Raw genomic sequence first — 20,802 nt, forward strand, 5'->3', positions numbered from 1 at the left:
CAAGTGTCAATTTTGATCGAATTTTGTCGATTTTTATTTATTTTAAAAACGTTGCCTTACAATATCGAAATTCGAAAGCGGTAAAATTACTATTCAAGTTAAGATTATTTTTTCTTCTTTTTTTTGTTTATAGTGTGAGTGTCACATAATAAATAACCGAGTAAAGTTGGATTAAAAGTCCGAGTTAGAGGTTACTTTGGGAATTAATTGTATCGAGCGAAGTGTCATAATTCACGAATTATGACACTTCGCTCGATACAATTATTCACATAGACACGTATCGGAAGCTTATAAATTAAAGATAATATAGTCAAGAACTACATATATTTTTAACGTCTCTTAGAAAAATAAAATAATATAAGGAGATTTTTCGCCTTCTAGCTCAGGGAACCGCCTTAATCTGTTATTGTCATAAATATAAGTAGAACTCATATTATTATTTAGGTACTATTATCATGTAAGAAGTGCAAGTAAGTACCGCACCGAAAATACATTGTCTACATTCTACCTGCCCCGTCCCCTCGGGACACCGGGCTTTTTTACTTGCGGGGTTGTTTCCGTCGCGTAAGCTGGCGCAAATGATACACATAAAATAGAGATGAGTATGATCTTTAAAATAAGTAGATACTTATCGGTTTCTTTCCATGTTGAGAACTATGGATGGTATAGAAAGGATGCCAATCTCTTATGGCAGAATTGTTGCAAAAGTGACCGCTTTCAGCTTTAAATAATAGTTCCTAATCTCTCCGGTGGCGCTTGTTAGGCTCTGGGACATGAGTATAACATGAACCAACAAATAACCCGACCAAATTACGTAGGTTGTTTTTGGTAGTAATTCGGTGTATGGTGGCGCCGCCTAATTACTGTTTTTTGATGGACACTTTTCATACATAGAGATTTGGCTCCTTTATATAGTCTCCATGTTGAGAACGATACGATGAGAACGATAGCTATCATACAGTAAAACGGGTTGGCTTCCAAATGCAGGGGCGACTTTGAAATTTCAGTTTTTAAGCCAAAATATATTTTTATGCGATATTTTTTACAGTAGGTAAACAATAATATATAATAATCTAACTAGTTACACGAACTATTTCAGTATATAATGAATAATGGTAATTTTACGGCCGTTTTACAACTATTAAAGTAACCTCCAATTTTCCTAAAGCCACCCCGTTTTACCGGACTCGTTCAATATGGATCAAACGAAGGTCAGTGACAGATTTACCTTCTTAGACCATCAGCCTGCGTAGCCAACATGCCAATCGTTAACGCTCCGTAGCGATCGTAACGCAACTGTCACTGTCGCACTCATATGGAAGAGCGATAGAGGGAGATGACTACGATACGCCACGGAGCGTTAACTATTAATTTTCTCTGAACATGCATGGAAAATTGGAGATGTCAAATCGGTAGCCGTTGGTCCTCAATCATTGACCTTCGTTTCTTTCATGCTAGAAGCGACAACCGGTAACCTGTGTAACTCTTATCCTTTTCGACGCCGTGTCAAACACAAAAGCAGTCATCCGGACGCCACGTGACCGAAGTGTCAAAACTGAAATTGAACTTTATGCATTTGCATGTAGGTCTATGTTGCTCTGTGGTCTATGACCGATTAATCGGCCTTTGGCGTTGAACCTACGGTGCGTATATATCGGTCATTGGCATCCAAAAGGTTAAATAAGAAACCTACGACTAAACTAAAACAGCACCACCCTGCTGAACCATCGCCGCTGTATAGATTCTTTACAGGAATTTACATCTGCCGATACATTTTAGACATAATAGTTAGATTAATTCGTGTGGACAAACAAACATACAAACGGACAATCTCCCACCCTAAAAGATAATATACCGTCGCCGTTCCGGCGGGTGTAAAAATAACACATGCAGCCTATACGTTTTCAATATCATTTTCGCAGACCAAACGCTCTTTCGAAAATATTTTTTTAAGCAGCAATCCCGAATTATTTCGTACGGAAACGTGTGATCTTGATATAAATTATAAACTAAGAGTTAAAGCCGCCTTAGGGCGGTTTCATGCTACGTTTTATACGCGCGTATAAGCTCATTTTTTCGTACAAGCAAAATGTAGCGAGCGTGTAAGCGGGAAATGCCGAAACGACCGTATACGCGCAGAAAAAAAACGCTATAAAAAGGGGGTGGAAGGTCTGAAGGAAGGTAGTAGTAGGCCCATATGGGATTTTTTTTGTATTAACTGCGCATATGAATATGAACTTTAGATTGCAAACACAAACGAGGCAAAAACTCATTCAAAATATATCGTGGTTAAGAAATTCTATAGAAAAAAACAGCGGTTGCGTCAGCAGAGCTGTCAGATGTCTTTTTTTTTTGATAATGGGAAACAAACAGCGAAAGATGACACATATAGATAATTACACTTAAATACATACATAAGCCAACACAGTTTCCACTACTGAAATTGGTTGCTCAGACAAGACTTGTTTGTACAATTCAATTAAACTATCTCTAGATCTAGTGCTAAAGAACTAAACAATGCGAATTTGAAACCACAAACGTTACATGCATTAATTTAACTTAATTTTACAATAGTAAACTATCAAAATCAATTATATTATTTGCCCTAATAGTAGCAGAGTTATATTATATTATTTGTTCATTTGCTCTTAATTGCAGAAACAAATGTTTGTACTGACGGAATGAAAAACAAGTCAACATGAGAATATTTGTCATTGTAATTTTTACACGCTCTTACGATAAATCTGTTCTTTGCGTAAGTGGTTCGATGGAAAGGGACAGCGTATAATTTAGAGGAGCGCGTGCGGGGGTCCGCGCAGCGCAGAGAGGCGCTGGCGAGTAGCGCGGGGGAGTCGACCAGCCCATTTAGGATTTTATATAGTAAGGTTTGATCCCTAATTTCGCGTCTGATTTGAAGGGGTATAATATTATTTGAATCCAATTCTTTGAATTTATACTTCATCCGCTTGATCATTTTTTTTTAATTCCTTCTATTGCATTTATATGGATAGAGAAATGAGGACTCCATACTGTGGAGGCATACTCTAGGTGAGATCTTACGTAAGCATTATATAAAAGAATAATTGTCTTAGGATCTTTAAAATCTTTACTCTGCCTAAACATAAACCCGAGCATACTGTAGGCCTTCCGAACAATTTTATCAACATGGACGGTCAGCCGCAACTCATGGTCAATATTTACGCCAAGATCTTTTATTTCCGTCACCTTTTTAAGGCGGTTGTAACTTTTGCCTGCTTACAAACGTAACTTACTTATATTAAGAGTCCCGGGCAAGCTCGGCCGAATTGCATCTTCAAAACCACCAGCAAAATCAAGTTTTGTATGAAACACTTAAATTCGCTGTATTTTTTAACTACAGTATCTAAAGCTAATACAGACATACACTAATTACAGACATAGATATACCTTATCCTATTGTAAGTACATACAAAGTTTCAGAGCAATCTAGCTAGTCGTTTTAAAATGAGAGCGGAACTACGTTTGTATGAAGAACCGAGCTTACAGAGGACCCTTATGTCATTTTAATGAATCTTTATCTTAGTTTGAATTCAATGTTACTGGAAGAGATCCCTGAAAGGGATAAGTTTGCCTTTGTACAAATTATGTGTTTTTTCCTGTTTTATATTATCTATTATTTCTTCCCAGAACGTGCAGAATGTGGAATGAGTTGCCTCCTGAGGTATTTCCTTTGTGCTACGACATGGGATTCTTCAAGAAGCGGGTATTTAGGGTTCTCAAGGGTCGGCAATGCTTAAGTGGCTCCTGTGATGTTGCTTACGTCCATGGGCGACGATGACTGCTTCCCATCAGGCGGCTCGTCTGCTCGTTTGCTGAATATCACATAAAAAAAAAAAAATCTTTTTGTACAATAAAGTGTTTTATTACTACTGCTATTTTAGTTTGCTGGAATTAAATTTATTGGAATTTGAGTAAAACAAGTGGTTTTTCCCATTAATAGAAATATATTTTATAAGCTCACATTGAAACTTAATCCGCCACCATAGATTCACACAACAGAGAGAGAGCGCAACAGTGCTGCCACCATACTTCATAACAGTAATGAGTAAACAAGTAAACGAGATTACATTGCATTCTACCAACACCCCCCCTCAATGTAATCCCTACATCACCTATATTCTAACAAGACATAAAAAAGGATATTAACTTATTGTTCATACAGACCACAGCTTTTTATGAACTTTGATAACAAGTTTTTATTTAATGCCTTAGTAAACATATCAGCTGTCTGATCTTCTGTTTTTATGTATTTTAACAATAATTTATCCCTTTTAATTAACTCTTTTATATAGTGAAACCTTATATCTATATGTTTTAACCGCTTAACACAGTCAGTATTTGCAGCCATTATAGCACTTTGGCTATCGCTAAGCATTACAACGGGACACACATTCTCAATATTAAAATCTCTTAACAAATTTATAAGCCAGCAAGCTTCACTTGCTGCCATACTGATTGCTACATACTCTGACTGTGTAGAAGACAGACTGACACTAGCCTGTTTCTTTGAGCACCAATTAATTAAACAGTTGGCAAACTTAAAACAATAACCAGTTGTTGACTTCCTATCTTTTAAATCACCTCCCCAATTAGCGTCACAATATCCTATTAACATATCATCGTTACATTTATATATCAAACAATAGTTTAGTGTGTATTTTATATACCTAAGTACTCTCTTTAGAGCCGTTAGCAACATACTGTTCGCATTATTCTGATATCTGCTTAAAATTGAAATTGCAATACAAATATCTGGCCTAGTACCGTTAGCTGCATAGGCCAAGCTGCCTATAATTTTTCTACATTTATTTTCTATGTCTTTATTAATCACAGACTCATTGTCATCAAAAATTGTGGCGTTAAAATTTGGATCCATAGGAGTTGACATTTCTTTACAATTTTGCATTTCAAATTTTTTCAAGACATTTTCAAGATATTCTTTCTGGTTTAATTCTGTGACACCATTTTCCAGATCTTGTTTTACTTGTATACCTAAAAATTTAGACACCAAACCTAGGTCTTTCATCTTAAATTCCCTATTTAGGAGTGACTTAAGGTCACATATTTCATTTTTGTCATTTCCGAAAATGAGTAAGTCATCTACATATAATAAAACATAAGTTTTGGCATTACCACAACATTTTGTGTATAAACAAGTGTCACTTTGTGACCTAGCAAAACCTTGCTTCACTATTACGGAATTGAATTTCTCATTCCAATACTTTGGTGATTTCTTTAAACCATACAAGGATTTCTTTAATTTAACAACATTTTTATTACCACTATATGCACCTTCTGGTAATTCTAAATATACAGTTTCCTCAATGTTCCCATATAAAAATGCCCCCGTTACATCCATCTGGTAAATAGGTAAGTTTAATTTTGTAGCTACAGATACAAACAACCTAAAGGTAGACAGGTTAGCTACTGGTGCATATATTTCACATAAGTCAATCATATCACTTTGTTCAAAGCCCCTGGCTACTAACCTAGCTTTATATTGATCACCATTTTTAATTTTAAAAACCCACTTGCTACTTACAGTTTTTTCGGTGACGGGCTTTTCACAAAACTCCCAAGTATTGTTGTCTTTCAGGGTCTGCATTTCCTTTTCTATAGCCTCCTGCCACTTACTGGCGTCCTTTCTGCGCATAGCTTCTTTGTATGTTTTTGGTTCACTTTCTTCTGAAGAGACATGATAGCAATTATAGAATGAGGTTTGTTTTCTTACACGAGTAGCTTTCTGGCGTCGTGATATGTGATCTTCGCCTTCATCACTGGATCCCTCATCGCTGGTGTATGGTACATATGTACTTCCATCGCTTTCCAAAGTCTCTACAGTTTCATTTGGACTAGTCACAACCTGCCCGGATGGGTGCTCACCCTCTCCGGACTCCAGTCGCTCCACATTCTCACTTGGTGGGACCACTCCCTCCACAGGTCTCGCCTGATCGTCATTAGCACTTGCAGGTAGATCTGTGTCATAGTCTAGGTAAACTATCTGTTCCTCCTCTTCCTGACCTTGTTCTAGAAACACAACATCTCTCTTGGTTTCAACACTGTTGTACTTTTCGAAGAACACCCTGTAGCCCTTAACATCTTCTCCATAGCCGACCATGATTCCCTTTTCTCCTTTTGAATCCCACTTTGTTCTCTTTTCCTTTGGGATATGAACATAGACAGGAGTACCAAACACTTTTAAATTATTTATGTCATAGTGTTTATTGGTCCATGTTTCATATGGGGTTTTTCCAACTTCATTGCTGTTACTGGTCCTATTTAACACATAAGCTGCCGTTTGAACAGCTTCTGCCCACAGCTTCTTTGGCAAACCTTCCGCACACAACATTGTTCTGGCTGCTTCAGATAAAGTTCTAATTTCGCGTTCCGCTTTCCCATTTTGTTCTGCTGTGTATGGTACTGTTGTTTGATGTATTATGCCACGGTTAGAAAATAAGTCTTGCACAGCCTTATTCACATATTCTAATCCGTTGTCCGATCTGAAGTAAAGCACTTTATTGTTGGTGGTATTCTCAGCTCTGTTTATGAAGTTCTCAATGCATTTCTTCACTTCATCCTTCCCTTTTACAAAGTATACAGATCTGAAGTTTGAGTAGTCATCTTTTAGGATAACGAAGTATCTGGATCCTCCCACAGACGGCACCTCCATTGGCCCGCATGTGTCTGCATGTATAAGTTCGCAAGTCCTTGTCGTCTTAGTTTCACTAGCACTGAAAGGCAAACGGTGTATTTTGCCCTCCAAACAGCTTTCGCACCTTACGTCCGTATCGTCTTTCACTATGATATTATTGTTTTTAAGCACGGTCTTGACATGTTGCATGTTTTGGTGAACAAGTTTATTATGCCAGTCCTTTAAACTTGACTGTGACTGAGCCACGTTCGCTGCTCCGTGTTTGTAATGCACTTCCAATAAATACATAGGTCCATTACGATACGCTACTGCACACACTTTATGTAATTTATTTTCTTTAACAATTTTGCAAGTCTTTTTGTCGGTGATCGTAACATAACCTCGATCTGTAAGACATTTGACAGATAGTAAGTTTGATTTTAATTCCGGCACAAACATCACGTTGTCTATGGTCGTGTCAATCCACTCATCGCCGTTATAGACTTGCACCGCCATCTGTCCGTAACCATGCACACTGCACAAATTACCGTTACCGACAGTAATTGTTTTGTTCGATAACGCTGGAGTGTATGTTGTAAACAAATCCCGATCAGGGCACATATGATCACTACAACCAGTGTCCACTAGCCACTGTGCTTTTTGTAACTGTACAGATGTACTCTCAAAAGTCACAAACGCGTTACTTTCTTTGTCTTTATTTTTTCTAAACCAGCATTCACTTTTTAAATGTCCCTGCTTGTTGCAGTAATAGCACTTTTTACCGTATTTATTTTCACTTTCCGAATTATTATTGTTCCGCTTACTACGACACTCACTTTGAAAATGTCCCCGTAGGTTACATTTATGACACTTCGCGTCTTTCCTTTCTATTTTCTTCGCAACAAAAGCCGATGACGATGACGAAGAAGGCTCGTTCTGTTTATCTTTTATCCGCTCCTCTTCTATTAACAATCTAGCGACGAGATTATCATAGGTTTGTTTATCATCTGGCGCCGACTCCCACGCGGATACAAAATGCTTATAGCAATCTGGAAGTGACATCAGTACTTTTGTTATGACGAAATTTTCAGTAATAGTTTCTCCCATCTGCTTTAGTTGATTTTTCATTTCTTCAATTTTGGATAAAAATGTAGACATGTCTGTTCCCTCTTCGTACTTATATTGAAAAAATCGCTGTTGCACGATGTGGATGCTTGTTTCGGATTTTTGTTCGTAGACGCTAGCTAATTTCTTCCACATTTGCGCGGACGTAGTACAAGTTATGATATGCATCATTGCATTTTCTGACATTCTTGTAACAAGCCATGTCTGTGCCTTCGCGTCTTGCTCTTCCCATTTTGGTATTTCAGTTGCAATTTCCGGCTTCACCTTTTTCCCCTCTACCACTTCTAGAAGGTCATGGCTCCGCAACAAAATCATGGATTGGAATTTCCACACATTCCAATTAGATGCTCCTTCCAATTTGATGTGATTTCCAGACAATTTAGTATCTTCCATGGTGTTTTCTTAGCTGCCTGCTCGTCCCGTCCTTGCGATGCAAGTATTTTTCCTCCCCGCCGACTTAACCTCAAAATGCGCGCAACGTGCCGCGCCGGTGCCGACAGTAATTTTCTTCGACGAAACAGTGCCCGACCCAAATGTTTTACTTTATCTTATAGGATTATGTGCCTGGGCCCATAACCTATTGGAATTTGAGTAAAACAAGTGGTTTTTCCCATTAATAGAAATATATTTTATAAGCTCACATTGAAACTTAATCCGCCACCATAGATTCACACAACAGAGAGAGAGCGCAACAGTGCTGCCACCATACTTCATAACAGTAATGAGTAAACAAGTAAACGAGATTACATTGCATTCTACCAACAAAATTCATGCTATTATGAAAACAGGTTTCCGATAAAACAAAAGTATGTTTAAACTAAGCTACAGGGCTGCATGGGAAACTGTCGGTTGTATTGAAATTCAAACTTTTCTATCTGCGTCATCCCTGGTCAAAGGGAAGAGTCCCTTTCCAACAGCCATTTCTATTTTCAGAGGGCCTACCACGAACCACGTTCGACGTGTTGGCTCTCTGTCGCACTTGTAAATTCGTACGTAGTGTGACAGGGCGAGGCAACACGTCGAACGTGGTTCGTGGTAGGCCCTCACAGGCCGACTGTATTTCGAACCTTTATTTTTATAAATAAAATTACATTTGCCTTTGCATGTTATTTCATGGTTGTAATATGTAGATATTTACTTGATGTCTGTATCTATATTATATACGAGTACTGTTTACCTACTATTATACTATCCATGCAAATTGCGTATATATATTATTAAAATGCGAAAGGGTGTATGTTACCTCTTAATCGATTTAGTTGAAATTTGATAAAGAGATAGTTTGAGTCCTGGGAAAAGACATAGTTTAGTTCTTTTTTTATCCCTGATATCATCCTTAAGGGGGTGAAAAGGGGTTTGGCAGTTTGTGTAAGAATTCAAATTATTTAATCGTATGGCGTAGGTATACATATAAACACTCTCTAACAATATGTACGTAGCTAAATAAAATAATTATAAATCCACATACGTGGCTCGGGCACGAGATTACGTCAGCTGTTAATTTAAACAGATCTTCCGGGGCGCCTGGAAATGAGTGCAAAAGGCAGCGCTGTATAATATGCTCAACGGGTTCAACCTCTTTACCAGCGCAGTAGCAGAGAGCAGAGTCCCGCCAGCCCCAACAAGAAAGGAGTAGGAACTGACGACGAGACGCGGTCATTTACTTGTATTTTTAATGATTTTTCTACGGATTTGATGCAGTTTGTCCTATACCCTTATTTTTTTATTTTTTTTATACCACGTCGGTGGCAATCAAGCATACGGCCATCAAGCAATTTCAAGGGTGCATTTTCTCAAAGAAACCGGTATTCTAATTACATCCATTTTGAATATAATCAAAGATTACTTTTATCTGATAAGGCCCCTACGAGCATGTACACTTGCCTTAGGGCCTGATTACATATTGATCAGTGTTTAGTATGAGTTTATACATTTGGTACTAAACGCAAGTGGGTACTATCTCGGACGATCGATAATCGAAATGTCATTAATTTGAATGGTGGATTTAAATATAATGTTCATGTTATAACAACGCTATTAATTACTTTTTACGAAAAATATTATTTTTTAAATTGAAAATTAACTATGCCATTCAGTTTCCTTAAATGTACTTACCAGACCCCGAAGTTAACGCAGTTTAAAAAAAAACCGTGTACCTAATTCTTTGATTTTCATAGAAAGATGGAATAAACTGATATGCCATAAAAAATGTAGGCCACATGCGGATTATCCGCATAATATTTAAGCTCGCAATTTCGTTTAAAGTAAAAAAAATCCAGTTATATTGATAGCTATCGGTATAACGTCGTACGTCGTTTTATTTAATATTTTATTTAAGTATTTGTTTATTTAACCAACTTACATTTACAGCAGATTGCCAAACATGAAGGTCACAGTATCTAAATATAAAATTATTAATAACATAGGTACATATTTATAAATAGCATTTTGGTAAATTATTAATGTCGTTTAAAAATAAAAGCGTAACTTCGATGGCGGCGGCTAGGGTCGCGTGACTCCCAAATATTTTTGTTATCCCATGCATCCCAGACACACACCGCTCACATATCCCATTTACCTTGTTATTCCTCAGTTCGTATTAACGCCATGCTCAGCTCATAAGCAGATTATTCGGGAGGCTCAAACCAGACAGCGTTAAGGCTTTATTTTATTACCACAACTCCACACAAACTAATTTAAACCTTGATCCAACTGCGTCAGTTACATTTTAGATTAACACCCGTTCAGGTAAATATGTCGACCGGTTAGACCCTATTTATTGCACCGTGTGCTGTTTCATTTCAAACGCAAAACGCCGTATAAGTCTATTAGTATTTTGGATGTAAAGACTTTCTGTGTAGTGACGTGTGTGTTGATGAAATGCCGTTTGAGCGTGTTTTTCACGGAAAGCAATATTGTAGGCGTGTCTGATCCGTGTCGCCACGGTGAACGGTGGTCGGATTCAGTTAGTGGCGGCAATGGATTAACTAGCGCTTTATGATCGACACAATTAATGATGAAGTTGACGGTGATATGTTTTTGTGTATTGTTATAACAACCTAAGCCGCATTGGGGCCCCCATAATATCTAAGACTGAAGAGATCGGTCGATCGTTTTATGGCCCACAATCAAAGCCTCATTAAACTTATTTATGAGCTCTGCGGATGAGGCCACTTTTACCTACGTGTTCTACGAGATTCAACATATTATAATTTCATTGGAATAACAGACTTTATAACTGTGATAACAACTTTTTGACTAGCAAATCACTATTTTTATATTGAAGTTTGCATGTGTAGTGTATCGTTTACAATTGGGTATTTGATAAAAAAATAATTTCTCATTTGCCGCATTTTGGGTCTATTGGGAGTTTGGGAGTGTATTTCAAAATCATAATACGCGATATACCTACTTAATCCATTTCAATCAATCAATCAATATTTTTATTTCAGGCAAAAAACCCATAGATAAAAATTACAAATTAAACTTAATAATACATAAAACAAATTGTCATTACATTAGAAATCAAATTAAAATTACAAATAAAATTAAAGTTAGAATTACAATTACACTTAAAATTAAAATTACAATTACCTATTTACATTAAATTATATACTATGCCTCTAGAACCCATATGTAGGTCATTCCAGTTCCCCCAGTGTACCAGCTGGATTTCCAGGGATGAGCTGAAGCAGACTGTTGGAACTGTCGCGTACTCGGCGCATGAGGGAGGCAGTACGTTTGTTTAAATAGCTGTATTTTATAGACTGTGAACGCCGAGATATTTTGACTACTTGTACCCACGAGTGACCATAGTTCTCGCAATATCAATATTTTAATAGTGCACAGCGCCTTCGTAACCGTATTGTGCACGTCATTATCAGACGCGTTGACCTGTCACCTCCGATCGCATTCGTATACGTAACAAGACCCTATGATCACTGATGGATCTTATGTCAATGCAGTATGGATCACAAATTGTCAGTTAACTTTGTGGACTATGTATAGAATTCAATTAGCCGCTTCGTTGATAGCTGACCTAAATGCGCAGTAGGTACATAGTATTCAAATTCATTCTCTTTATATCTCTTTTGTGTTCAATTTTCGTATACAGAAAATTAATTTCCTGTTTCTCTAAGCTTCCCAGGCTTACAGGCTGAGCCTAGTGTGGGGATCATTGTACTGCTTTTCTTGGAGTGATAATTTCTTGATGTAAATATATTTTGAGTTTGAATTTGTTTATAGTTACAGTACGTGAAATTTGCGAATTTAATGGTGATTGTCATTATTGGAACGCCATCATACATAGTCAGAGCAATTAAATAACAATACCTAATAGTGACCCGTTTTCATACGTTTTCAGTGTCCGCCTAAGATTGTGCTAAATAACTGCCATAACGAACGGAAGAAATTTAACGAAAGTTCATTATAAAAATTAAAAGCGTTACCCTCATCTGGCAGAATATTAGTTGTCAGAAATACATTTCGCACAACACGTATCGCAGTAAACTTTTCGTCGAATGATACTTTCGCATATATATATATACTTGCCATAATAGTGATTTTTCGCATAATATTCATTTGGCAGAATTTTCTAAGTAGGTTTTAGGTTAGGGTTTTCTGCTAAATAATATTATGCGAAAAGAAATTTTGCAAAGTAATATTATGCCAAAAGCAGTATGCCAAAAGTATTTCTGCCAAACGATATTTCTACCGTGACATTATGCAATACAAAATTCTAATGAAAAACATTCTGCTACACAATAGGGAACCAAAGGAAAAGCATTGTATATGTGGTTGTTACTGTTCGTTAAATGTACAAATTCTAGCTGCTCATATTAATTAAAAAAGAACAAATATATATATTAACAATCAATCAATGAAATTACTTTGCCACTTTTGTGGAAAATGCAACTTTCTCGTCAATTTTTGAAGAATAAAGAAAGCCTTTGCGGCCTGGTGTGGAGTAATAATCACCATTTTTACTTACCCAAACTTTTCTCTTGTCAACAGAGTGAAAAATGGCTGAGCTTCGAGTCGCTGAAAGAGGAGATCCTCGAGAAAATTCGTCGGCTAGAGGAAGAACGTCACACCGTCGACCTCTGGTCCACGGCGCCCGAGTGGGGTCGCAAGCGGCGTCGGCGTCAAGTAACTTATACTATTTATTGTTGTATTATTGTTCAAACCTGCACCTAGCGACCTGCAGCGAGTGTGGTCGCACATTCGCTGCAAGAATTGGCTATGTCAGTCACCTGAGAGCGCACCAGCGACGCTCTCAGTGGTAAAACGCAGTCGCTGTGGCCGAAATCGGCTAGGAGGAGAGAGAATTGTTCAAACACTACCTATATGTTTTATCATCCCTTAGCCATACTTAACGAGATCAACTCCATATGTCTCTGTTCCAATCAATAATTGTCTGGTAGACTTTAGGCATTAAGTTCGCCATTTGCACATTTCTTCGTTTGTGCAGTAGTTTAAATAAAGAAATAAAATGGCGAAATAAGTGTTGTCCTCGAAATTAAACTATCGTGAGACATATTTCAAAATATTTAGATCAATACCTACGGTTTCACTCACTATTATTTATAGTCTCTTTTGGCGACATGTTTCGGATTCTTGTTCTGTTGAGCGACTAAAAATAATAGTGAGTGAAACCGTACTGATCTAAGTGTTGTCAGCAGAATATACTCGTAATATATTTTGTTATTTTACAATGTCGGGGTTGGTCTTATAGTAAAACTTGTTATTTACCTAATAACGGTACACTGAGGGTTAAAAATAGTCTTTATCTAGGTACATATCTGACATGTTACACCAAGAGTGTCTACATTCCGAAAAAAGGCCATAGTAACGCCTACATGAAGTGATATATAGATCCTCCCTACCGAAGTCTATCGGATCAGACGACGCAACGTACTCGTAGCTTGTATTTTCATTTATTTTGTTGTTTCGCAGTGCTTTGGTAATGCTGTGTAACTAAAATTATTAATAAAATAAAATAAATAGATGTACGTCTTTTTAGTTTAGTGTACTTTCCTTTATCCATCAAACAGCAGATAACCAGAGTTTACCTTCCCCTCGGCAGGTCGCCGTGTCACCCCCATACGTAGTCTACATGCTCCCAGATGCCGATATCATGGAAGACTGGCGACAAATCAGAAAACTCCTTGAGAGAGAGTAGAACGACGCGGCTAGCACACCTGCCCGTGCCCGTGGGCGACAGCGCCACGCTCTTCGCGCGCTGAGAAGGAAGTGATCGCGGTTAGTTGTGCTAGCCCTATAGGATAATACATAGAATCGTCTTGGAAGACCATAAAATCAACATGTTTCTGCGGGCCGTTTTTCGACATTTGAACTTTCAAAATGGTTGTAGGAGATCAAAAAATTTGCAATAACACGACCGTGATCACTCGCTAAATAGAAAGTAATGTTGTGAAAGCTTACCTTATCTATAAGGTTAGGTCAAGGTAGGTAAGGTTAGGTTAGGTTTGAAGTTATCCATAAAACTTCCTTTTCCCAGTTTGTAACTTTTTGAGTTTTAGCAAAACAAGCATAATATTGTACTTGTTGGACGATAATTCGTGGAGCATTCCGTTACTTCGAATTGTCAAATATACTCTGGCAAGCCAACTTTAGCAGAAACCTCTTTTCTACCTTAGTAGAAAAGGACACGAAACATCATTTTCCGCCGTTTTCTACTGACAGAGATACAATTGTCTTTGTTAGAAAGCAGAAAAGGACACATAAAATTTCCAGATTAGATTATCGTGTTAATGGTTTATGGTCCCTTGATTAAATTCTATTTCGTTATTTGATTATGATTACACTATTGGACTAATAATAAATTTGGATTATGGTTTTATCTCCGGTCAAGTTTACAGATGTCAAGAAAAACGATGGTTGAAACGTCGAAAAACGAACCTCGCGTTCATGTGGTATTTTTCGGTAAGAACATGCAATAATATTAAATCACATTTACAAACGGGTCTATCGCGAATTTATTTTGTTACCTTTATTTACCGACGTTTCGATACAGGTTTCACTGGTCGTGGTCGCGGCTAACTGACTTAATATGAATGTGATTTAATATGTGTTCAAACCGCGAAAGTTTTAAATGTAACATGCAATAATATCTAACACAACGAGAAGCTCAAATTTATTTGACATAATCTTATTTATTTATATATTTTTGGAGACTTAGTTGTGTTAGATTTTAATGCAAGTGACTGTACTTATTTTCTTAAATGAGTAATGAATGATTAAGGACTTTGTTGTATGTGTATTTATTTCAGGAGTGTTTATTGATATTGCGTAAATCAGATTTTTTGTTGTTGTCAAAGGCTTACTCAATCAGATGCACACTTAATTTTTCACTTTATTTATCAGGGGGATGAAAATAGGCTGGGGAGGTGGGGTGGGCTAGCGTAGATTAGCACAGGCAGTCTGAGCAAAGCAGTTAAAAATCAAAACGAAGAAATCTGTTATGTTTGAATAATTTTCGCATTCTATTAATTCATCCATACTCGTTGTTAAACATGAGCTTGTCTTGTTTCTTTCTCTTTCGGTGAGCGGGAGCTCGTTAGCACGTGCACATTTCTCGCTTGCCCAGGTGCGACGTACGACTATAGACAACTTGTACAATTTGTCACAAGGTAAGCGCTTCAATTTTGGAACGCCTAACATATCTTGAGTTATAAATCATTGTTCAAGATATAATGGCTAGTGGCGTAGCGTGAACTAATCTAGCCGTGGGCGAAATCGCATCTGTGAGACCCCTTTCTTTCACTGTGCCCGAAGGCACTTTTTGGGCGCGAGTCCGTGGGCGATGGCCCGCTTCGCCTACGCCTAGCTACGCCACTAATAATGGCAATGAAAGGGGATACTGATCTGAGACATTTCTCACTTTACTGCCTTCCTACCATATGTAATATACCGGTTTTAATGTTAACCACCGACCATACTTTGCGTAGTGACTTTTTAGGTCATACTGAACAACTTTTATTATGGGACCGATGCCGAAATCGCACAAAAAAATTGGCTGTTTCATACATCCCGACTGTGATGCCACTGATTTCTATGGGGCAGACAAATTTTTTTTTCGCAATTTCGGCATTGGTTCCATAACAAAAACTGTTCAGTATGACCTATAAAGTCACTCACACACACAGTTAAAATTTCACCGTGTATATCCTCATAATTCAGACCAGTTTTGTCGTCATAAGCCGTTTGGAATTTTAAGTTCAAGATTTTAAGATTTTTTTTAAATTGAAAACGCACCGGATTTTTGCTACCTATTTTTTTTATCGTTTCAACAAGCAGCCTATGCCACCCGAGTCGGAAAAACGAATCTATTGACATCCCATGTGTAATTATTTCAGAGATTTTCAGCTTTATAATCTGTTTATTGTGTCAATTTTGTATTACATATTATCAGGCATCGTAAACTGCGAGCGAAATCCATTAAAGTACTAGGGTTTTCATACGTCTAACTGGTTGTCTTACGTCATTTTAATGGATTTCGCTCGCAGTTTACGATGCCTGCATATTATACACCGATACATGCTCAATTATTTTATTATTCGTAAATCGTTGTAATATTGTTTCATTATGTGATTCTGATTAGACAAAATGCATCAATATGCCCTTGTAGATTGTAGAATAATTTGGTATACCACAAACCACAAATGATAACTTATTTTTATAAATAGTATGTCAATAAGATAATAAGCCGTCAAAATGCGACATGGCATCCCACTGACGAAATCATTGACCCTGGCAGGTACAGTCAACGTTAAAAGATATATTTACACTTTTGAATTTTACTTTTAAGGCGAGATATGTAAACATATCTTTGACGTCTGTACAATCATCTATGCTAAAACATTACTTTGTCATCTGCGGTAGGTAGTTGGGTAAAGTTTAGTGTTGTATTATAAGCAATTAAGCTCAGATTTTGTTGTGATATCGTGTCGTAAAGTTGGATAAAGTTATTAAGTAAATAGATTTTACAAGGTTACAAGTGTTAGTACCTACATAGGCCAATCCTTTTTTAAATAAATCAAGTTTTCTATGATGATTGTTACCCTTAATTCGAAGGAAATCTACTGTGTTTTGTAAAATTAGTAATTATAATTAAGATGTGAAAGAGTTGCATTTAATTCTGAATAAATCAATTTTAATTAAATTGTTGTTTGATTCATTTGAAGCGAGAGGAACCGCCGGACTATCCGCGCCGTGTCCTAGATCACCTAGCGAGTCTCTCAAGATGTTGGTCGAGGCTCTTCGCTATGAGACCGTTAGCTGAAACGACTATCGGGACAATGATCGTCGAATGAACATCCCAATGGCATCTCATGAGCCAAGTCACGAGATTCTCATCATGGGGGATGGTGATGTCGACGAGCACGGCCCGGCGCTGCGATCGATCTATTATCACAATGTCAGGCATATTAGCAACAATGATGTCAGTGATGATTGATCGATACCAATACAGCGAGGCACGACGATTTTCGAGAACTGGCGCAGGTGAGTACTTGTAGTACGGCACTTCGCGGTCCACAAGGTCGTATAGAAGAGCAAGTTGCTGATGAATAATCCTGGCTACGAGATTATGTCTGTGCAAGTACTCATCGTTAGCAAGGTGAGTATTATTATTGCGTTTTAATTCTGTACAGTCAAGGGCATAAATATATATACATTCTCAAAGTTTCAAAAATATTACGCACTTACACATTAGACACCAAAAAGTCTTGTTCACATATTTTTGAGCCATTTGTCTGGATCGATATTTTTGCCTTCGAATGTACAACGGTTTTTAAACATTATTATACTCGTATAAATACGCATATAATACCAACTAAATATCGACCTACCTATTAAAAAATGACTAAGTACTTATTTTCAAACATAAGGTTCGTCAATTATGAGCTGTGCTAAGTACCCAGCTGGACATAAGAAAATACAAAAAAAAAAAAAATATCGTGATACAAAGTCATCGACAATTACAAAATCTTCATAATCTTATCTACGACACGACACAGGACTTAGTATCGAAAAAAAACTATAGTCATAGTCACGTATAATACCTACGTTTCAACACACTACTTTTATGCGACGATAACAGTTTTCACACAAAGATTTGGGACTACCTGCCATAGTAAAAGTTCTACAACTTTGGTTACAAATTGTTTGTCCTGTTTGTCATAAGGGCCAATTAGTCCACCCTCCTTTCCGAATTTTATGCAGGAATAAAAGTTTGATTTTACTATCTTTAATAGTCCTTTCCGAAAATTCCTTTATTTATTAAACGTTTTATCCTTATTTTATGCACCGAAAACTCAATATTCCATACAAAAGTCCTCTTGATGTTACGTTCAGTAATGAATGAATAAATACTTCAGTAATATTGATTTGCTATAACGCCAAATATAATATTTTCCCACCACAATACGCAAATAACTAACAAACAAATACCAACAATGGCAAGTAACATATTACGAGTATTTAAAATCGACACGTGTTTCGCCCCTCTACGACGCACGATCAGATGCTGACGCCTCCGACAAACTCCACAGAAACAAAAAACCGGCCAAGTGCGAGTTGGCCTCGCGCACGAAGAGTTCCGTACCATTACGCAAAAAACAGCAAAAAAATCACGTTTGTTGTATGGGAGCCCCACTTAAATATTTATTTTATTCTGCTTTTAGTATTTGTTGGTATAGCGACAACGGAAATACATCATCTGCGAAAATTTCAACTGCCTAGCTATCACGGTTCATGAGATACAGCCTGGTGACAGACGGACAGACAGCGGAGTCTTAGTAATAATTTTTACCCTTTGGGTACGGAACCCTAAAATAGAAAAGGAATAAAGGAAGGCATTCTAGACTAAAAGTAGTTTGTATTTGGAGAGTGGCTTTCCATACAGAAGTCTGAAAGGACTTCCATTCTACTGTAAGTATTTAGTAGTAATCGCTTTATTGTACTAAAATAAGTTCGCATGAAATTTACATACATTTAGGTAGTACAAAGGTAAAACTGTCTTAATAAGCGAAGCCGGCGGGCCGAGGGCCCGACGGCGAAGCGTCGAGCCTCGCGAAGGCCGAAGGCCCGACCCAAAGTTAAACACGACCCAATAGTAAAAGTGTCTTGACAAGCTCACGTCGGGCCTACGGCCTTAGGTATTCCATTTTGACGACCGGTCTGGCCTAGTGGGTAGTGGCCCTGCCTGTGAAGCCGATAGTCCTGGGTTCGAATCCCTTATATTTGTTATTTAAGTATTTGTATTTATCGTTGTCTGAGTACCCACAACACAAGCCTTCTTGAGCTTATCGTGGGACTTACAATTAGTCAATCTGTGTTAGAATGTTCTATAATATTTATTCCAGTTTAAAATGCGAATCCTTATTCTAACTAAGTATTCAATCCGTACGTTTTTGTATGTAGAATAGAATAAAAGATGCTTTATTGAAAAACGCTTAATTTAAACTTTACTATTCCTCGACGCTGCTGGTCTTCCGTGGAAACCCTTCCGAGAGAGCGCAACTATAAGCTATGCAAATTAAATATAATACTACAGCTATATATAGAAATTAAATTAAATATCACATGTACATTTGTACTTCAAATCCATTTGTATATGTGACTGTTTGTGTTCTAAATAAACTAAAAAAAAAAGTACACATTATTTATTCATTACACAGTAGTTACATTATTAAAACTATTATTGATTCACAATAAAACTGTAAAAACTATTGATGTGGGTGAACTCTACGAGTATAGTTGTAACATACATCGCACGGTCAAGCTGTTTCTTTTATTATGAAGTCCAAAAATAAATAAAAACTGTTAGATTGAGAGAATAGTGGACGAACGCTTCTCAATACAAAAGTAGTCCCCATTTTCCTCCCTGGATATTGATACTGTGCAAAATATTTCTACACAATCTATTGTACATTAACCATAGCTCTTCATTTGATAGTTTTTGATTAAATATTATAAGAGTTAGGAGCGAAAAACAAATTCAATACAAAATTAATGTCATTACCGGGTCTAACGCGATTTAATTTTATTATTTTACCTTTTTTCCGACGTTTCAACTACGTTGCACTAGCTGTGGTCACGGAAGACTGACGTCCCAGCAAAATGTCAATTGAGATATTGGTAAACAACACTAAAACTACCCGACATTAGTTTATATAAATATTCGGTGTAGACAAATAAATGTATCTACCCGTTTCTATTTAATGTTTATTGTCCACGGCATCCTAGTTGAAACGTCGGAAAAAATGTAAAATAATGAAATTTAATCGCGTTAGACCCGGTAATGATATAAATTATGTGTACAAAACGCGAGAGTTAAAAGTGTTAAATTTCATACAAATTTCTAAAAGCGGTGAAAGCTTGTAATCGAATATTAGATATTCTACGTAATATAAATTATTATACATCAATTTGCGTAAAAAAAACTATAATGTTAAAATCTAGAGAGCCAATGGGGATGGCACCTGTCAAAGGTTTGCATAGATAGCGCCGTAATAGCTTGCCCCTTTTTCTATGAGATTTGGCTTAAAGGGCTGGCATCCAGGGCATTAAATTCCATTAAAAAACAAATTTGACACAGTTCCAGGCATGGAGACTCATAGACCTAGCATTACATAGACCAGCTATACGCGTGCGCCCGTAAGGGATAGACATAGATGACGTCATAAACGTGGGAATACCATATTGGTAAAAATTACCCCAATATTTGATATCACGTTGGGGCGATTACCCTGGAGGCAAAGTTAGCTTGTTTGACGGTATTAAAAAATTGTTAAATAAAATGTCAATGGGCCGTTCTTTTTAGGCGTATAAACAATGAAATACCGCCTATAATTCGCGCAGGTGGTACAAAACTAAACATGTTTAGTAAATAAAACGTAAAATAAAATGTATTATGGGTTTTAATTTAAAGAAATCACAAATCGCAATCACACCAATTAATGTACACCACATTTAATCTTCAC

The 20,802-nt window shown here is 37.1% G+C and overlaps 1 protein-coding gene across 1 annotated transcript in view; it reads left to right on the forward strand.

The window, feature by feature from the left end:
- The window catches only part of LOC134747647 (breast cancer metastasis-suppressor 1-like protein), a 164,925-nt gene extending 147,963 nt beyond the window's left edge, over positions 1-16,962 (forward strand). The window contains exons 4-5 of the mRNA XM_063682254.1: positions 12,809-12,943; positions 13,881-16,962. Coding sequence (XP_063538324.1) covers positions 12,809-12,943; positions 13,881-13,976 — 231 coding nt within the window. The 3' untranslated portion in view covers positions 13,977-16,962. The remainder of the gene's footprint in view (positions 1-12,808; positions 12,944-13,880) is intronic.
- The last annotated feature ends 3,840 nt before the right edge of the window (positions 16,963-20,802 follow it).

The sequence above is a fragment of the Cydia strobilella genome, chromosome 15, assembly GCF_947568885.1.
Source record: "Cydia strobilella chromosome 15, ilCydStro3.1, whole genome shotgun sequence".
Taxonomy (NCBI): Eukaryota; Metazoa; Arthropoda; class Insecta; order Lepidoptera; family Tortricidae; genus Cydia; species Cydia strobilella.